General features: G+C 35.7%; 1 protein-coding gene across 11 annotated transcripts in view; it reads left to right on the plus strand.

Annotated features, from left to right (window-relative positions):
* Nucleotides 1–19,505, plus strand: part of lama2 (laminin, alpha 2) — a 131,570-nt gene that overhangs the window by 93,952 nt on the left and 18,113 nt on the right. For 8 of the 11 annotated variants that reach the window (XM_059024018.1, XM_059024021.1, XM_059024025.1 and 5 more), the window contains 18 exons: nt 25–142; nt 553–687; nt 822–946; nt 1,055–1,141; nt 1,822–2,015; nt 4,254–4,396; nt 5,855–5,953; nt 6,116–6,227; nt 9,217–9,379; nt 12,520–12,730; nt 13,444–13,560; nt 13,984–14,147; nt 14,606–14,744; nt 16,671–16,773; nt 17,113–17,229; nt 17,527–17,709; nt 18,684–18,838; nt 19,155–19,298. In XM_059024018.1, the coding sequence (XP_058880001.1) occupies nt 25–142; nt 553–687; nt 822–946; nt 1,055–1,141; nt 1,822–2,015; nt 4,254–4,396; nt 5,855–5,953; nt 6,116–6,227; nt 9,217–9,379; nt 12,520–12,730; nt 13,444–13,560; nt 13,984–14,147; nt 14,606–14,744; nt 16,671–16,773; nt 17,113–17,229; nt 17,527–17,709; nt 18,684–18,838; nt 19,155–19,298 (2,509 nt within the window). The remainder of the gene's footprint in view (nt 1–24; nt 143–552; nt 688–821; nt 947–1,054; nt 1,142–1,821; nt 2,016–4,253; nt 4,397–5,854; nt 5,954–6,115; nt 6,228–9,216; nt 9,380–12,519; nt 12,731–13,443; nt 13,561–13,983; nt 14,148–14,605; nt 14,745–16,670; nt 16,774–17,112; nt 17,230–17,526; nt 17,710–18,683; nt 18,839–19,154; nt 19,299–19,505) is intronic. The other 3 variants (XM_059024023.1, XM_059024024.1, XM_059024027.1) reach the window with 1 other exon arrangement.

The following is a 19,505-nucleotide window of genomic DNA, read 5'->3' on the forward strand; positions in this document are numbered from 1 at the left end:
CAACACCAACCTATTATCATCCAGAATCTCTGAGATTTCCATGGAAGTAGCTGAAGAAGGACAAAGCACTTTTGAAAGTGAGCGTGCCTACCAGATTGAGAAATGTGAATGTCCCCCGGGTTATTCTGGACTTTCTTGTGAGGTAACTGCAACTACACAAAATGTGCACCTTTCCATTATGCAGAACATGGTTGTCTGAACAAAAATGTACGTCACCAGAGAAGTTTGGATAATTCAGTGTCATAACATATGTCTTTTTCTCTAGAACTAGTTATTTTGAAATGTAGAAATAGTGTCATACATTCAAGAAACTGAACATAATATATACAGTAATCCCTATTACTGTATATATCATGTTGTGTATTTTAAAAATCATTTAAAATGATTAGTGAACTCCCTGCCTAATTTCTAATCCTACCCGTTGTACTTCTTCAAGTTCGTGTTGTTTGTCCCATTCATCCTTCTATATACAGTATTGTATGTCTGTTGGCTCTTATAGTACAACCCTGAAAAGCACTGTAATCAAATGCATTTGATGTTGTCTGTACACAGGAATGTGCTGCAGGGTATTACAGGCTGTCTTCGAGAGTCAGTGGCAGAGCATCCAGCTCTGGTATTGGGAGCTGCGTCCGGTGTCAGTGCAACGGCCACAGTGAAATGTGTGATCCCGAAACATCCATCTGCCAGGTACTTATTACTATTCCTTACTTTCCAAATGTATGCCCTGGTAGACATTTTTTATCCATCAAAAGTCGTGAGCTGGATGCTGAACATGACATTTTATACAAATGTTTGCTTTTATTGTGATCATTTCTCCTCAGAATTGTCGCCACAACACTGTTGGGGACCGCTGTGAGCAATGTGCCTCTGGATTTTATGGAGTAGTGAGAGGCTCCACTGATGACTGCCGCCCCTGTGCCTGTCCTTTTCCCATCCCCAGCAACAAGTATGTGTCTGTGTGGCTTTATGAACCATTGCTGTTCGTCACTGTATAGTCACTGTGGCATATGGCTTAGCGTGTTTCCACTAACTCACCTGTTATTATTATTTTTAGCTTTAACCCAACCTGTGTCATGGAGGGATTTCATGATTTCCGTTGTACTAACTGTCCATTAGGATATGAAGGGCAGTACTGTGAGAGGTAAGGAACGGTCAGACCATCACCACAGAAAGGCTTTGGTATTATAAATATTTATATATGTGATATTTCAATATTAACAACCAATCAGAATACAAACACAAATAGTTTTTAATTGACTTTTGTTTTTTGGTTTACCTGTCACTTGCTAATTAAAGATATGTAGATGCATCTAGAATGTATGAAAAAGACAATTAAAAAATACATGGTGGCCTAGATACAAAAAAAAGCCCAATAACAGTAAAACCAATATCATTAGAATACATAAAGGAAGGACTCCAAATTAAATAGAAATTTGGCAAGGTTCCAGTGTTCTTCCTTTTCTAAGGCATTGCAGTCTATTTTTACTTTTAATACATTAGAATTATAATTGTTTCATTAATGTAGTTTGTTATTTAACACTCTGCATGACACCAGTATTATTTAATTTAGAATGTATTATTAATGAATGCTATCTCCTCTGAAAAGATCCTCAGGCATTACTCGTGAAACTTGAACTTGACCAGCAGCAAGTCTGAACATGTAATGAACTACAGATATTAAACTTGCTGGGCTAAATTCTAAAATGGATAATGCATAAAGCAGTCCATAAAACTATTCTGTCAAATACCCTTAAAAGAAAGTGTTTTAAAAACGTAAAATCCTGTAGTATTTATTGTAGTATTTATCTGTTCTGTACACAGGTGTTCTCCTGGTTTCTATGGCGATCCCAGGAGTCCCGGTGGCTCCTGCCAGGAATGTAAGTGTGACCCCAATGGCTCCCTGCCCCTGCCCTGTGACCAGCTCACTGGCCAATGCCAGTGCAAACAAGGAACTACCGGACTGGCCTGCGATAGATGCATGGAGCGGCATGTGTGTGAACCTCAGCAGATTATTTGTACGTATACTAACAGCATTAACAAACTAGGGGTGCAGTCTATGGTTATAAGGGCAAAATTAGATATTGTTGTGACTCAGCATACACAAATACACAATAAGGCCTGTTCCTTTTGTGTAGCACTGGGTTGTGAACAGATGGTAGTGATTTTGCACCCAGTCTCCATCTGTGTATTTCCTTGCCTCTCCCTGACCCTTTATACAGTAGCTATCTCTGCCATCAGGATCCAATACAGCACTATTTACCACTTTCACAGTTTACAGTATTTTCTGTGGAAATGTATGATATGGCCGGCTAGCGGTGGGAATTATTATTATTATTATTATTATTAGTATTATTATTATTATTATTATTATTATTATTATTATTATTATTATTATTATTTATTTCTTAGCAGACACCCTTATCCAGGGCGACTTACAATCGTAAGCAAATACATTTCAAGTGTTACAATACAAGTAATACAATAAGAGCAAGAAATACAATAACTTTTGTTCAAGCAAAGTACAAGTGTGATTGCTACAAGATATCACATCATTTTTTACATACAATTACATTCTTTTTTACACATTATTTTTGCATACAATTACCCATTTATTCATTTGGGTTTTTACTGGAGCAATCTAAGTAAAGTACCTTGCTCAAGGGTACAGCAGCAGTGTCCCCCACCTGGGATTGAACCCACGACCCTCCGGTCAAGTCCAGAGCCCTAACCACTACTCCACACTGCTGCCCGAATAGAAGAGGAGTCAGGTGATTGCTGTTTACGTGCTTGGCAGCCCACTTATATTTGCAGCAATTAAACAAAACAATTAAACAAAACAAAATGTAAAACAAAGAAACACCCAATTCCCTCCAATCTGGGTTTTTAACAAAAAATCATACCATTAAGTGCAGCCTGATTTGGATACAGTAAATTTCTTCAGATTGGTCAGTCTTCTCCAGGTCTGGAAAGACATTATAAACACTTGATATTGCTACCTGTTGGAAGATGCCATAATGGCCACAATACTGTACCTTTCTGAAATCCCACTGTCCTGGTGGTTTAGATTGCATTTTCATGTTTTTTGTTTTGTGGCTATTCTTTATTTACTAGGTGTTAGTTTGCTACAACCAGAGGTATGTTTTGTTGATATCTGCATGTGTTTGAAAACTGTGTTTTTAATCCAGTTTGTTCAATTTTACCATAAAATTGGCTCAAACAAGCCTATTCAAAAAACCTTCAGTGAAAAATGTGCTAATTATTTTCTGAAAGAACACCACTACTTGTAAAGTTATTAAGTAAGTTAGTAACCACTGAATTTTGTATTTAAGTCACTGTTCAATTAAGTTGTTTCAAGTGCAGGTTCTAATGAAAATCCTTAAAATGATGAGTAGCCCTAATCTTACTCCAGGTGTGTCTTTACTCTATGTAGGCATAATGCTGTATTTTGTAAAATATCATATTTCTATAGAAAGAATGGTGCACATTTTGTTTGGAGCTAAATGCATCAACCTGTGCATTTCTGTATTGCTGTTAACTAATAAGTGATTTTGCCTTGTAAATGTAATTGGGTTATTGCTGTTGAATACAATGTTTCTGTGCAAATGCATGTGTTTCAAATGACCTGGCATGTAACGATGTCCTATACTGCAAAATACTGCATCATGAATAAGGCTGATTAGGTGCTTGTATATAAAAAAAGATTTAACTGCATATTATAAAAAAGATGAGTCAAGGTCAGAGCAGCCAGTGGCAATGTCACTCATGGACAGCTGCTCCGGACTCTCGTGGGGAGGATATTGTGGTTCAGATTGATTCAGATTCTCAAAGTGTGTGTAGGGAGAGCTATCAGTGAAATCAGTGCTGATGTGCACATCTCTAATCAAAACATTCCTTCACTTACATAAGCTGTTTTACCTTGAATGCAGTGTTAATTAGCCTGTTTTGTAAGCTGGCCATTGTTCCCAAAGCAGTACAACTGGATGTCAGCTGCTGTTCCATCACAGGACATGTAGTAGAAATATAGCTCCTAAGGGTTTTTTGGTATATAAATAAATCTGACAAGGTGATTCTAACAACAACACAGAATCTCAGCGAAACAGGTGGCCAGCCTGCACAATTTGCACATTTTGTTAAATTAGTTGAATAATTGATGTATGCATTCCCTGTTGTATTCATTTATTAACTGACACATTTGTGTGTATGTGGTTGGTCTTTATCTACACCTAACATTCCAACACATTCCTTTTTATTAGTTTGCGATGACGAATGCACTGGACTTCTCTTAAATGACTTGGACAGTCTTGGACGCATGGTTATGAGTGTCAATCTGACTGGACCACTGCCTCCTCCATATAAAGTGCTGTACAGATTTGAAAACATGACACAGGAACTAAAGGTACATTAATGGTATCGAAATTGTGAACATGTGACCAAACTAAAATCTGTATGTTTTTTTTTTTTTCTTTCAGTTTTATAAGCTGTGTTGGAGAAATTAAAATCTAATTACAATAAGGAATACTTTAAACTCTCTGGATTTGTATTATATATATATATATATTTTTTATCTGTCACTTATTCCATTATGTGTGTACCTAATCAGCAGGGATCCTAGTTTTCCGCAATAAAAATGAAATTCTCCAATAAAAAAAATGTAAATCTGCGTTATTCCGCAATTAAAATACTGTAAAAGGCTAAAATTGAGTCGTCGTGGTCCCCCCATCACTTTAAGATACACGAACAGTACTATTGAATAACAGTTAACACAGGAAGTATTTATTGGTACACTTTTAAATTCTAAGGAAGTTACAAGCTTACTAATGCCATCAATCAATAATATAAATAAACTTACCATTTTACTTTAAACATTATACAATATATATATATATATTATTCATATTAGTTTATCTCGAGTTAGTCTTTGTCATCTGGATGGCCATTGCCAAACTCATTGACCCAATCTTTTTGGGGTGATTTTCATCATTTTCGGCATCTTTAATCTGAATACTGAATTAAACTGCAGCTACTGTCACAGTTCACCTCGTTCAACCTTGACCTCTGTTTACCAGAAGCAGTTTTATTGAACAAGTATGTTTACGTAAATGTAAAGAAACATATGTGAGAAGTGTATTGATTTGGTTATCAAACAAACAAAAAAAAGCCTTGCATGTTTTTTGCCCAGCCCAAATGTAAAACTAAAAATTCTCCGACAACTTAAAAAATCTGGGGTTTTCCACGTTATTCCGCAGCAAACTGATTCCTAGGATCCCTGCCGATCAGTCTCTGATCAAGATTGAGTAAGGTGGAATTTCTGCAATTAGGCCAGTGAGTGTGTTAATGAATTGTAGTAATACATTAAGAACATGTGTAATGGTACAGTGAACACATTTTATTCAAAACCAGAGGGCGTGAAGTTTACTGTTTGTAAAACGTATTACAAAAGAAGACTTTGTTTATAAAAAGAAAGTTTTTTAGCAAAAAAATAATAATACTAATAATAATAATGAAACTAAGACTAGACAGATACGGGAAAAAAATACAAGCTGAAAGCAGAATACTGATATAAATTGAGATTGTTTAAAGGACATCACTTGACAATGAAAACATTATAGATTGCTTCATATCATAAGGCAGATATTTCTGGAGCCTATGGAACTGTGAAATGTTACTGGCAGGAGCTCCTTAGGCCATGCTTTGATGAATGATGGTTTAATCAAGAAGTTAAGTGAGAAGAACATACCGGTAACTGTTTTATATCAAGGCTTCATGGGGGTTTAAGGACAATGTATGTCAACCCCTGTGTGGAACCATAAACACTAAAATCTGACAAAACATGCTGAGCATTTTTCTTCCATAGCATCTGCTATCACCTCAACGAGCTCCAGAGCGGCTCCTCCAGCTGGCTGACAGTAACCTGGGCACACTGGTGACAGAGATGGATGAGCTTCTAAGCAGGGTAGGTCAAAACAACTTCAGGTCGTTTTGCTGTCCCTTTTAGCATTACTTGTCCTACCCCCTTTCCCTTCTCTTCCCGCTCAATGAAAGTAAGCTTTATTTTGGTATTTCCTCAATGCTGTCAGACCTTCTCACATATACTGCCATTTTAATTATTTGACAGGCAACCAAAGTATCTGCAGATGGAGAGCAAACAAATGCAGATGCTGAAAGGACTCGCAAAAGGGCAGAAGACCTGGACAAATTTGTTAAGAACAGTTTGCAAGCTGCTGAAGGTGCGTACACTGAGCCCCAAATTACATATTAGCATGATTCTCTCAGAAAAAGATAAACACACCCAATTAAGACTCTAAACCAGGGGGAAAAAAATCAGATTTAATTTAGTGGCTTGGGTGTAGTCTGAAGTTATTTGTTATACATTGTTATGGTATTGTTGTTTTTTTCCTTTCAGACAAAAAATGCTTTAATGACAATTTGGAGTAAATTCCTTTGAGAATTTAGCACATACTTTATAAAGGAAAAACAGTAAATAGATTCAAATTTAATGTCTATATTTGCTTGGTAGGGTTAAGAGTTGTTTTGCATTCACCAGCCTAATGGAATTCTATTTTTTTATGTAATACCTTATTATTAAGGTACAGCACTAAGAAAGTGGATACTTGTTATCCATGCTATTGAGATTTTTTTTTTTTTTCGACAGTCCCCGGGTTAGCTCCTATTTCAACTTTAACAGCTATTCCTTATTTTCCCTAAATTGTTTTTCAAACCCATTTTATTTCATTTTCAAGTAGGAAAACGGCTAAATTGCAGGGTTTTGTTGCATTAAAATAGATATACAATCATGATTACAGTAACTTATAGTATAGTAATACTGTTAATAAACCTTATCCTACCACTAGCCATGAACAAAAAAAAACATTATCCTTGTCATGGATTGGATGTTCAGTTCATTTTAACTGTAAACAGTAACATTATCTAAGTTATTTTATCCTGATGCACGAACAGAGGAAGTTTAAAAAGTTCAAGATGTGGACCATATGTATAAAGATCCTGCAAGTAGTAAACTGTACATGCTGTTTCAGATATGTCAGTTGCAGCTTTATAAATACAGATGTTATCACAGGAAGACTTATTAATCCAGTGATACATATAAAATCTTATCAGTGAATACATATAAACAGCAAAAAAAAACAACAAAAAAAAAACACCATTGAAAATGCAAACTGCATCCGGATAAGTGCTTAAAGTTACTTTTCTTTACTACATATTTTTTGTTATTTTCTACTAATTGTTCTCGATAATCTGGAATAAGAAAGTAAATATTTCAGTGACATACATCCCCCGTCACGACTGTGAATTCCAAGTAAGACGCTTCATGACAATCTGCAAAAATGAAAGTTTGACATACAGGTGGAGCAATGTAGGGACAAACAGACACTCCCATATATCCCCAGGATCTGACATTCTCAATAACTTGTGCTAAATAATCTGAAAAACAAGTTTCATGACAGTTGGATAAGCGGTTCTCCAGATATTTGCCAAAATGTGTGCCATACAAGAATAGAGTATACGAGTGCATCCTGTCTGTAGGACTTCATAGTTAGTTGTTTGTGTTTTTTTTTTTTTTTTTTAGGTTTACCTCTGATAGAAAGGTATTGCAGTTAAATCTGAATTTGATCCTGAAAGATAACCGCAGGAATGGAAATCAGTGGGGGTGCCTCTTTGAATTTTACAGTTGCTAACACATATTCCAAACTGATCCCAACTGAAAGAATAACAACAAAATATGCGCCAAAGAGTGAATGCTTAATTACATTTAGCAAAGATAATTATTTTGAGTCGTGCTGTTTGAAGAGGTACAACGGTTGTGGTCCTTTTAATCACATTAACTTTCTTTTTTGAACAAATATAAAGAACAAGAAACACATGGCATGTTATGCTGCTAATTGTATTTCATTTTCATTTATATTTGGTGGTTTATATTTAAATTAGAACCAACACAGATATGTCTCTCTCCTGGTTTTTATTTCAAAGGAGGCCAATTTAATTTGATTAAAGTAAATAATTCGCAAAGCAAAATTGTAAAAAGTCTTTGAAATAAACTTTAAATCAGCTATGGTTTCAGCTAGAAAATAAGCACCGTATTTCAGCTTTTGTTGTATCTTACTTTGTACTAGTCTTTGAGCTCTAATCTGTCGCTTATGTAGGGTGGTGCTGTAGGTTTTTATGTAAAACTGCTGTGCCATTAATGTGTTTGATAAACAGTGCTTTGGCAAAGTAGGTTCACTATATATTTATACATGATGTGTTGTTTCATTGTGTATCCCAAAAAACAACGGTGGTTGACAAAACTAAGATTGTTGTTGAACTTTGAAGAGCAGACAAAGGTAGAAAGCTTTCCATGACAAAAAAAATGGGGAGGCAGAAAAAAGGCAAAAATCAAGCACATCCTATTGACTTACTTTGCTAAATTTAAATAAATGACCAACAAAATAATGATATACTGTTATGTACATATGAAATATCTGTTTAATAAAAGGAAGCAATTCAGCCAAACTTTTAATTTCAGAGCAAGGTACATTACAATTCTAAGAAACATTTAAATGAATCACTCTATAAGCATTCGCTCTGTTCTTACCACACTTCGTTTCTTTCACTCTCGTCAGTATTAGCATTCATGGTCATCAGTGGGTGAGGGCACATGCCTGGTGATTGGCTAAAACAGGCATAAGAGGAGAGGAGGCATGGCACCCATTGGTTAATTTTACCTGCTTCACTCAGTGTTCGTTCCATGCAAGCCAGCTGAAGAAATGGAAGAATATGATTGGCTAATAGACGTGTTAATCATAACTACAGAGGAGACAAGAGCGTTAAAGCTTTGTATTTATTCTTATATCACATATTACGTATAAATAAATAAAACAAATAATTTCAAAATGTTCGAGCTGGCAATGCCTCCTCTGATGAGCTGCCACTGGACAATCACAATACGGAGCTGGAGTCAACTAAAGTGGTATGAATTTCTGGATCTGATCCTTGGCTAGATGGCATAGTAATGTGAACTGCAGTACCCTTCTGGTGAAATGAATCAAGCTGGCCTAACTGGTTAGATATACAGTACTGTAGGCATGTTAAAGCAATTAGCAGGCCCTGCCATACACTAGAAGCTCAAAGTTGTCTCTACCAGCTGGAGTTACTGTAATTTCAAGTGTTTATATCTCCCATGTGTTATATATATATATATATGAATATCCAATATTTCAGCTCTGAAAGAGAAAGCTCGGAAACTGAATGAAACTCTTGGCTCCCGAGATGGTGTCCTGGAAAAAAGCCTTCAAGAGATGCATACTGATATTGAGAAAATGCTAGCAGAGCTTCGTAGGAGAAAGCTGGGCAAGCACCAGCAAATTGCAGATGAAGAGCTGGGGTGGGTATCTGATCTGAATTTTAAATGTTTGTTTGTTTGTTTGTGTGTATTTGTTTTGTTTTATTCCTTTGTTGACTGAGAGCTGTTTCATAGTTTTGAGTACTTTCACTATACGGGGAGATTGTCTCTTTACTCTCTCTTAAGCCATAACTAAATGTCAGCCGTTTGTTTACAATTATTATTTGTAGATATTGTTTATTAGTGTGTTCATTTTAAAAACATGTATTCAGTTCTAAACAGCTATTGCTTCTCGAACAGGATGATGTAAGTGCAAACAGCACCATCTAGTGAATCAGTGATGGAAATGATAAGGAATTCAAAGGCCCAATGAACAGCAGAATTAGCTCATCATTTGTGTCCTAGAAATAAGAAATACAAGAGCCTCTCTAATGAAGGAGATTGCTTAAAAGCAATCTGAATTTTTGTTTAACAATAATGCAGTGGTTTGTAGTGGTTTCATGGCTAAACTTCTTATGTAAAAGTATTTTTTTTTAAATGTATCTGCATATGTATGTCTGTGTGTCCTATACAATATACAGCATATATACATTAGGTGTTTTAATCTTGACATTTCTATTGATCGAATAATCATCCGATCTGCACAATCGATTGATCACAACTGTTTGCTGGTGATATGAAATTGTATTGAAAGATTAACATAATGGTAATTACTGCAAATGTTTCGAAATGCCAGATAATGTTTAATAGACATATTTACTAACATGTAATTTGACATATAGTTTGAAAATATTTGATCACATGTAATTGAAAGTTAGCTAAAGTGAGTCCTTTACAATATTAACTTGGTTTGTAATTGCTGTTTGTGGTGTTTTTCACACCTGGCTCTTTTTAATTTGAACATTTCATTGGGAAGGGAGGGAGAGATAACTACACATAGAAGGTTTTCTTTTTAATCAGTGGTGCTGAGGATGGGTTCAAAAGTGTATAGTACTTTTAAAAGAAAAAAGGGGGAAGCTATGTGTCTGATTGTTTGAATTGTCAAAATGCATTTGTTTATTTGATTAACTTTTTTGCACATTTTTAACAGTTGATTAATTGCGTTTTTTTATTTATTATAATAAACATTTATAAGTAAAAAAAAAAAAAAAAAAAACCTGTCCTGCATTGACATTTCTTAAACTTTCTTCAGCTTCAGTTTTAACGCTCCTAACAGCAAACACTAACTATACACACTGTAGTTTAATCACTAAGACAGCAAGTTTTTCAGACAAACACGTTTTTCAATATACATTTTCTGATACCGTTTGAAAGAAATACGTTGAATAAAAAGAAAAATCAACTTACTTGCACCTAAGATGATACAATAAACTTTTAATACTCCTGTGAAAGGAAAGCACCGATGAGCAAATGTTGCAAGTTGCAGTCTTCTTTCTTCATTATGAGATATTGTGAAATATTGGGGATACCTTCCAGTAAGTATCTGCTGCCATTTTTCAAGATTTCTTTTTCACGCACCGTTTCTTGATACCGCACTCAGGCAGGCAAGATCAATCAATATTCTTTTAATCGATCAAAGCCCACAGTAGTAATATCTATATATATATATAAATACAGTATATATACTGTGTGTGTATATATATATATATATATATATATATATATATATATATATATATATATATATATATACAGTACTGTGCAAAAGTTTTAGGCAGGTGTGAAAAAATGCTGTAAAGTAAGAATGCTTTCAAAAATAGACATGTTAATAGTTTATATTTATCAATTAACAAAATGCAAAGTGAGTGAACAGAAGAAATACAAAAAAACAGTGCTTTAAGAAGTTGATAAAAAAACAAACAAGTAATCTTTTAAACAAAATTCCAGAATGTTGATGATGATGATGGTGATGAAGGTGATGATGATGATGACCATGAAGGATCATCCTGAAGAATGCTAAAATTTCTTTGTATGATGTATATTACTAAGACATGACATGTGTGCATTTTTCAAAAACTGTGGTTTTCCAGACACTATACTTAGAGAAGCTCAGTTAAGAGTATCGACAATAAACAGAAAGGATGCCTTGTACAAAACCAAAACACAGAATACCAACAATCGTATTCCCCTTGTTCTTACTTATCATCCTATGACCAAAAAAGTACAACACATCACACAAAGAAATTTTAGCATTCTTCAAGATGATCCTTCTACAGCTCCTATTTTCAATAACCCTCCTCTAATGTCATACAGAAGAGACAAAAATCTAGAGATCATCTGGTCCACAGTAACATTCGACCCATTCTGGACAGTCTTAAGGGTACGTTTCCATGCAATAGGTCACGTTGTGCAACTTGTAAATACATTCACTGCAACACAGTAGTTAAGGGAGCAAAATCCTCATTTACTATCCATGATACTTTTACTTGCATTAGTAAAGGAATAGTATATTGCATTGGCTGCATCAAATGTAACAAGCTATATATTGGTGAAACAAAACGACGCTTGGCTGATCGCTTTGTGGAACATCTGAGAAGTATACGAATTAACACCTCACATTTTAACAGAAATGACCACACTATAGAAGACATCACAATTTGTGGGATGGTTCAATGCTATGGAACTAATGCTGTCAGGAAACAAAAGGAATGTGAACATATTTTCAAACTAGGCACTTTGGAGCCATTTGGAATGAACATTCTATTCGGAGGTCATCATCATCACCATCATCATCATCATCATCAACATTCTGGAATTTTGTTTAAAAGACTACTTGTTTGTTTTTTATCAACTTCTTAAAGCACTGTTTTTTTGTATTCAGCCAATGAAAGACTTGTAGTCCGAAATGTTCTGATAATTGATTTGTAATCAATTATTCTACCTTTTTAAGTACCTGAAATATCCTTTTCTTTTTTCTTTTTTTCTTATATATATATATATTCTTTATTCTTTCGAATTTAAGACATACTTTTTTAAACCAATTTGGGAAATGTGGTCTGCATCTTAAATTTGAGGGTGTATTAAATTCAAAGGAATACGGTATATATTTCTGTTCCAAATTTGCATATATTCTGCCCCACCGTATGTGTTGTTGAAGTTACACCCATTGTAAAAGGTCTTGACAATCTGTTGGCCTTAGAATTTACTGAATGATTAATTCACTTTTTTCTGTTGGATTTCAGTGCTGCTGATGCCCTTTTGACAAAGGTAAAGAAACTCTTTGGAGACCCACATCAAGCAACTGAAGACCTTAAACTAGAGGTGACAGACAAACTGGCGGATTACAAAACCAAGCTGGATGATGCCCAGGCATTGCTGGAAGAGGCAAAGGGAAAAATCAGAGAAGCTGACCACTTATCTGCTGATAACCAGAGAAACATGACTGCCTTAGAGGTCAGTACCCCATTACTTGAGATGATCCTTTCAGAGTCCTACAAGTTTAAAACATTTAAAAACATGTAAAGCGGCTCCCGAGTGGCGCATCCAGTAAAGGCGCTCCTCGCAGGATGTGCCCTATAGCCTGGAGATCGCTGGTTCGAATCCAGGCTATGTCACAGCTGACCGTGACCGAGAGTTTCTAGTGGGCGGCGCACAATTGGCTGAGCGCTGCCCGGGTAGGGAGGGCTTAGGTCGGCAGGGGAATCCACGGCTCACCGCGCATCAGCGACCCCTGTGGCCGATAGGGCGCCTGTGGCTCTGCAGCGGAGCCGCCAGATCTGTGTTGTCCTCCGGCACTATAGGTCTGGTAGCATTGCTGTGGATCTGCAGTGCGAAAAATGACGGCTTGGAAGGAGCACGTTTCGGAGGACGCGTGTTTCAGCCTCCGTTTCCTGAGTCGGCGGGGGGGTTGCAAGCGGTGAGCCGGGGATACAGATAATAATTGGGCATGCTAAATTGGGGTGAAAACCGGGGTAAAAATAATTGGCGACGACTAAATTTATAAAAAAAAAAAAATTATAAAAACATGTAAAGCTAACATATCTGGATCAGGTCACAGGTCACATGCATGTATTTTACTCTTCCTATAATTTTTATTTTAAACATAAAAATTACATTTTAGATTCTAAAATAAAGTGTTATCGTTATTCTTTTTGTACTTACTTCAGAAAAAGAAACAAGCTGTTAATGGTGGAAAGAAGGACACAGAAGGTATCCTGGCTGAAGGGGAAAGTATTCTCGGTGAAGCCAGTCGACTGCTGGATGACATTAATCAAGAAATTGAAGTAAGCATACGTACAAACGTGTATACAAAATAAGCTTTAGATTAATGTTTTTTTTTTTTTTTTCCATCTGTGTGTTCAGAAAATAAAATACAGTTTTGGGGTATTTTTGAATAATACTTTACAATTTGAAACATGTTGTTTTCCTTTTACTCTCCATCTAAATCTGTTTTAAAACCCAATGCGTTCTTAATTCATGATCAGGCATTTTAGTCTTAGCCAGTACGATATGCAACTGGTGATTAATGACAGGTAATATACTCTTTGTTCAGTTTTATTATCTTGTGAACACATACATTCAGATAGCATTTCATATTTTTGTTTATTTCAAATAAAGTATTAGGCTTTTATAGGCTTCACATGTTTTTAATCAATTACCAAATTTGTAGTCGATTATAGACATACAATTTTGCGTGTTTCTTCAAGGATCTGGAGGAGATCGGGAGGAATATAGGACCACTGAGAGCGCAGCTCAAGTATAAAGTAGAAGAACTAACTGAAGGTCTGACTGAGAACAATCTCCCAGAACTTGTCCTTCAAGCTGAGAACCACGCAGCCCAACTCAACGACTCTTCAAGTATCCTGGATGGGTATGCTGTTCTATTGCACCATGGTCCTACAAATTAAAGGGATTGTAGCTAACAAAATCATTTCATAAATCTTATAGGCCATGCACTTCCACTATAAAGGTCTTAAATGTGCAGATTTTCATTTTAAAACATGACCGGTGGCATTATACTAGGTTAAATACAGTTCCAAGTTTGCTTGACCTGCCTTCCTGGAAGTCTTTTATTGCTTCACTTCGTAGGACATTTCACCCCAGCAGTGTTTTATGGGCCAAAGCCTGACAGTCATTAGAGGGGAGACTGGTATGTTACTGACAGGAAAGAAGGCGCTGAAGGGGTGGGGATAGTTTCACTCTCTGGGTAAAATGACCAATGAAGTGCAAGATAATACTAAAGCAAGATTTTCTTCAGATTTAAGAATGATACAAAACTGCTTTTTAATATTACACTTGCTAACAGTATCATTCTGTTCAATCCCACAGAATCCTGGCAGAAGCTAAAAATCTGTCATTTAATGCTACAGCGGCATTCAAAGCCTACAGTAACATCAAGGATTCAATTGAAGAAGCTGAAAAGATTGCTAAGCAAGCGAAGGCCAGTGCGACAGAAGCTGTGCAGCTGGTAGGGACATCCATCTCTTTTATTCAGAATGTAATTTCACTGTTTAACTACAATGATTTACTTTGTATACTGTTTCAGTCAATCCTTTATGCTGTGAAGATTTAAGCCATGCTGGGTTTTTTAAAAATCTTTTGGCAGGAGAAACTCACTTAAAAGAAGCATCTCATTTATTTGAGTGACCTGGGATGATAAATGTCCTTGGTAGTGTTTAATCATTTAATCATGAACCATATTTTAATCAGGCTCAATCAATTACAATTTTTGTAATTCTTTATTTGTGGACCTGCTTCTTCTTTTCTATTCCACTTATGTTATGACTGACAGTGTTAATGAGGTCTAAATCAATTAGAGTGATGATTTTAAATTAAAATATATACTGTATATATATATATATATATATATATATATATATATATATATATATATAGTTTAAAAAATATCAAAAAGAAAATGAAAGGGCTAAATAGTTTATATTCAATTTAGCATGTAACTTCAGTTGCCAGTCTCTAACAGTGCAATGCATTATGATAAATAGCAGTACATAATTTAGTTATGGTAATGCAGCAGTTACACAAAAAAAGTATTTTCTTTAAAAAAAAAAGTATTAGCATTTACCGTATCTTCGTAGCTGCTGATATTTATGGAAGTACTGTCCCTTAACCTCTCAGTACTGGGTAAGTGTCTATTCCTCTGTCGACTGGCTGTATTAAATAAGACAAGCCTTTGTAAGATTTTTTTAGATAGGCCTTATATGTTTATCAGATGTTCATTCTTGGTTCCTTGAGTTTTTAGAACATCTGCTAATTCGAGTCAGAAGAGAGAGGGAAGGATTTGTGAATCACTGACTTTATTTCAGCCTCTACAGAGTTATTATTATTATTATTATTATTATTATTATTATTATTTATTTCTTAGCAGACGCCCTTATCCAGGGCGACTTACAATCGTAAGCAAATACATTTCAAGTGTTACAATACAAGTAATACAATAAGAGCAAGAAATACAATAACTTTTGTTCAAGCAAAGTACAAGTGTGACAAACCACAATTCAATAATACAGCAGATAATAGTGATAGTTACATCAGGATATGATTAAATAGTGATAGTTACATCAGGATATGATTAAATACAAAGTACTACAGGTTAAACACTTGGCAGATTACAGTATTCTGAAGTACAGGATTAAATGCAGTAAAATAGGGGGCAGATAAGAGCAAAATAAAGCACATTTACATGAAGGGTGATAGTGTCCCAGGATACAAACAGAGGAGTTCTACAGGTGCTGTTTGACAAGGTGAGTCTTAAGGAGGCGCCGGAATGTGGTCAGGGACTGGGCAGTCCTGACATCTGTAGGAAGGTCATTCCACCACTGCGGAGCAAGGGTGGAGAAGGAGCGGGCTCTAGAGGCAGGGGAGCGTAGCGGAGGTAGAGCTAGTCTTCTAGTGCAGGTGGAGCGGAGAGGTCGAGTGGGGGTGTAGGGAGAGATGAGGGTCTGGAGGTAGCTGGGTGCAGTCTGGTCAAGGCATCTGTAGGCTAGTACAAGAGTCTTGAACTGGATGTGAGCGGTGATCGGGAGCCAGTGGAGCGAGCGGAGTAGTGGAGTAGCGTGGGCGAAGCGAGGCAGAGAGAACACCAGGCGGGCAGCAGAGTTCTGGATGAGCTGGAGCGGACGGGTGGCGGACGCAGGGAGGCCAGCCAGGAGGGAGTTGCAGTAGTCTAGGCGGGAGAGTACCAGGGTTCAATGGCTTCATGTAGACCAAGTTCAATCTTATGTAGTGCAATCATTTATTTCTGTTTGGCTTGTGCTCCAATATGTGTACAATATATTTTCTTAATTCTTCAAACACGTTAACAGTTCATAATCCCCTCAGCCGCAATACTTGTTATTTGTTATTAACATTTATGTTTTGCATTTTCCATCCCCAGGCTTCCAGTCCTAAGGGATCCTTAAAGGATGATGCCAAAACCTCACTCCAGAAGAGCTTCAGGCTGTGGAATGAAGCCAAAAAGTTAGATAACGTTGTGAAAGGTACATTTTCAGATTTTGTAGAAAGGTGCCTCGCAAAAGCCAGCTTTCGTCCTAAAATTAGAAAACCTACAATTTCTTGAGCATACTACTTTCTTATGGATTTAGGCATAATTATCTTACAAGCCTGTCCATTCTGGAGTAATAGCAGTCATTTTGACAAGGCTAACAAATAAAATAAAATAAAATAAAGGACTTGAATTTGAATAGTTGGATTGGAGAATTAAACAATAAAACCTGACACAGAGGAAATCATAGTCAATGTAGATATGAAATTTGTACTTTCAGTATAATTATGTATTTTTCTCTGTGGGAGATTTATATAATCTTTCTTATTTCCAGAAAATGGTGACAATCTTGATCATTTACAGTCCAGACTAAAAGCTGCTGGTACAAAGAACAAAGATCTGCTGAAGTCACTAAATGATACTTTTGGAAAACTTAATTCAATCCCCAATGGCAAGTATTAAGACTGAAACATTTCCATCCTTTGCCCTCTTTTATACCTCCAACAAAATTGGTGAAAAAATAAGAAAGAACATGTTTGTAATTTATTGATGTAAAAATATAATAATAATAATAATAATAATAATAATAATAATAATAATAATAATAATAATAATGAACTTGAATAGACAGATAGATTTTGAAAACATACATTTTTGTATTTATTTTGGGTGTAACATTTAGGAAATCATCAAATCCTAGAAACAATTTAAAAATACAGCTGCTTAAGTTTTTTGGTTTGTCTTTCAGACACAAGTTCAAAATTGCAAGCAGCTAAAGACAAGGCCAGGCACGCTAATGAAACTGCCAGTGATGTGCTAGGAAGAATTAAGGACATCAACATGAACCTCATGGGGCTACAGAAAAACTACAGCAAACTTGAAGATGATGTGGCCAGAGCAAATGCTATAATACAGGATCCAGTGAAAAACAGTAAGATTTCACCTATATGTTTTTTTTTCAAGGATACCTTTTCCTCTAATAAACTTTAAATTCTAATATATATTTATGAATCCATAAAACATCAGATGCAACACTGTCTGAACAGTCCCAAACAGCTTTTATTCCTTAGAAGTGGAGCATCATGTACTTTACTATTCTCATTTCCAACTTTACTCAGATAAACCCATTTAACTTTTACTGTACAAGTCTATAGAGCAATTTGCATAAACCAACCTTGTGAGCTTTTAATGCATTGATATAAGAAATATCATGATGCACCGTATATTGAGACAAACTGATGCTGCACAATGTTGACCTCCCATCACTTGGAGGACTGTAGCGCAAAGACCTAAGAACAAAATCCCTTGTCATTCTGAAAAGAGCTGCTTTTATTTCACATCACTTTTTCAGTAACTCCCTTATCTACCTTCTCTGTTCATTTTTGTGTTACGCCTGACAGTGGTGCAGTTACATGAACACTTGCAGATACTGTTTCCTTACATGTGTTTTTTCTTTCTTTTTTTTTCAACATCTACAGCAATATGTACGTATCTCTTTTACCTTTTAAGGCACACTAAAGCTAATGCATTGTGGCGTATTGTACTTTGATGCTGCATGTGTGCTAGTTGGCTATAATAAAAGCTTTATAAAAAAATATTATCCCTTTTTGTTTAACTTCAACAAGATTAAGCCGTTCCTTTGTAAGATTAACAAAGCTTATTCTCTAATGTGTGCTTATAAAGATTATGCAAATTTTTCTCATTCCAATTATTTTCCTTCACTAATACCATTTTCCCTCTTTACATAGAGGCTCCTAAACATTTAATTAGGTTTGACACTGTTTTTTTTTTTTCTTTGTTGCTGCCTTCTGCTTAAAGCACGGCTCCAAGAGATTCATTGGCACAGTACACATTTCTGAAAACAGTTCTAACAACTAATAAAACTTGTTTTCTTTTTCAATAAAGTTAATGCTGCTAGTGCCAAAGTTAAGGATTTAGAGGATGAGGCTGATCGATTACTGGAAAAGCTTAAACCAATCAAAGAGCTTCAGGACAACCTGAAAAATAACATCTCTCAGATAAAGGAATTGATCAGTCAAGCTCGAAAACAGGCAAACTCAGTGAGTAATCTCAATAGCATGTATTTCATTTATATAAGCATCCCAGATCACTGAAATGGAAAACATTAACTACATTAACATATTTATTTACAGACTCTTGAACTTAGTGGACATTTGCTGTTGCCAGTCAGTAAACCTGAACATATTTTCAGTTTTCAAAGCCAGTTATTGAGTGTGGCTCCATGAAAAGACCAGAAAGCTCAGTACCTTTAGCACCAGTTTAATTCAGGTTAAACCGTAGTTTGCAATTTTACATGCCACTTCTAATGGTATAATACAATAACTGCTTGAATGTTAAATGTTTTGATCAATCTAGATTAAAGTCTCCGTCTCATCTGGAGGTGACTGCATCCGTACATACCGACCAGAAATTAAGAAGGGCTGGTATAACCCCATCATCCTGAATGTCAAGACAGCCATGCCTGATAACCTGCTCTTTTATCTAGGAAGTGCCAAATATGTAAGTCTGTTAGGAACAATATTTAAGTTGTGTTATAAGATATATTGGCTTCTTAAAGTAAATGTAAATGGTTCTCTTTAACATTCTACTATTAGGTATGCAAATCTATCTATCTATCTATCTATCTATCTATCTATCTATCTATCTATCTATCTATCTATCTATCTATCTATCTATCTCTATCTGTCTATCTATCTATCTCTATCT

The sequence above is a fragment of the Acipenser ruthenus genome, chromosome 5 (genome assembly GCF_902713425.1).
Source record: "Acipenser ruthenus chromosome 5, fAciRut3.2 maternal haplotype, whole genome shotgun sequence".
Taxonomy (NCBI): Eukaryota; Metazoa; Chordata; class Actinopteri; order Acipenseriformes; family Acipenseridae; genus Acipenser; species Acipenser ruthenus.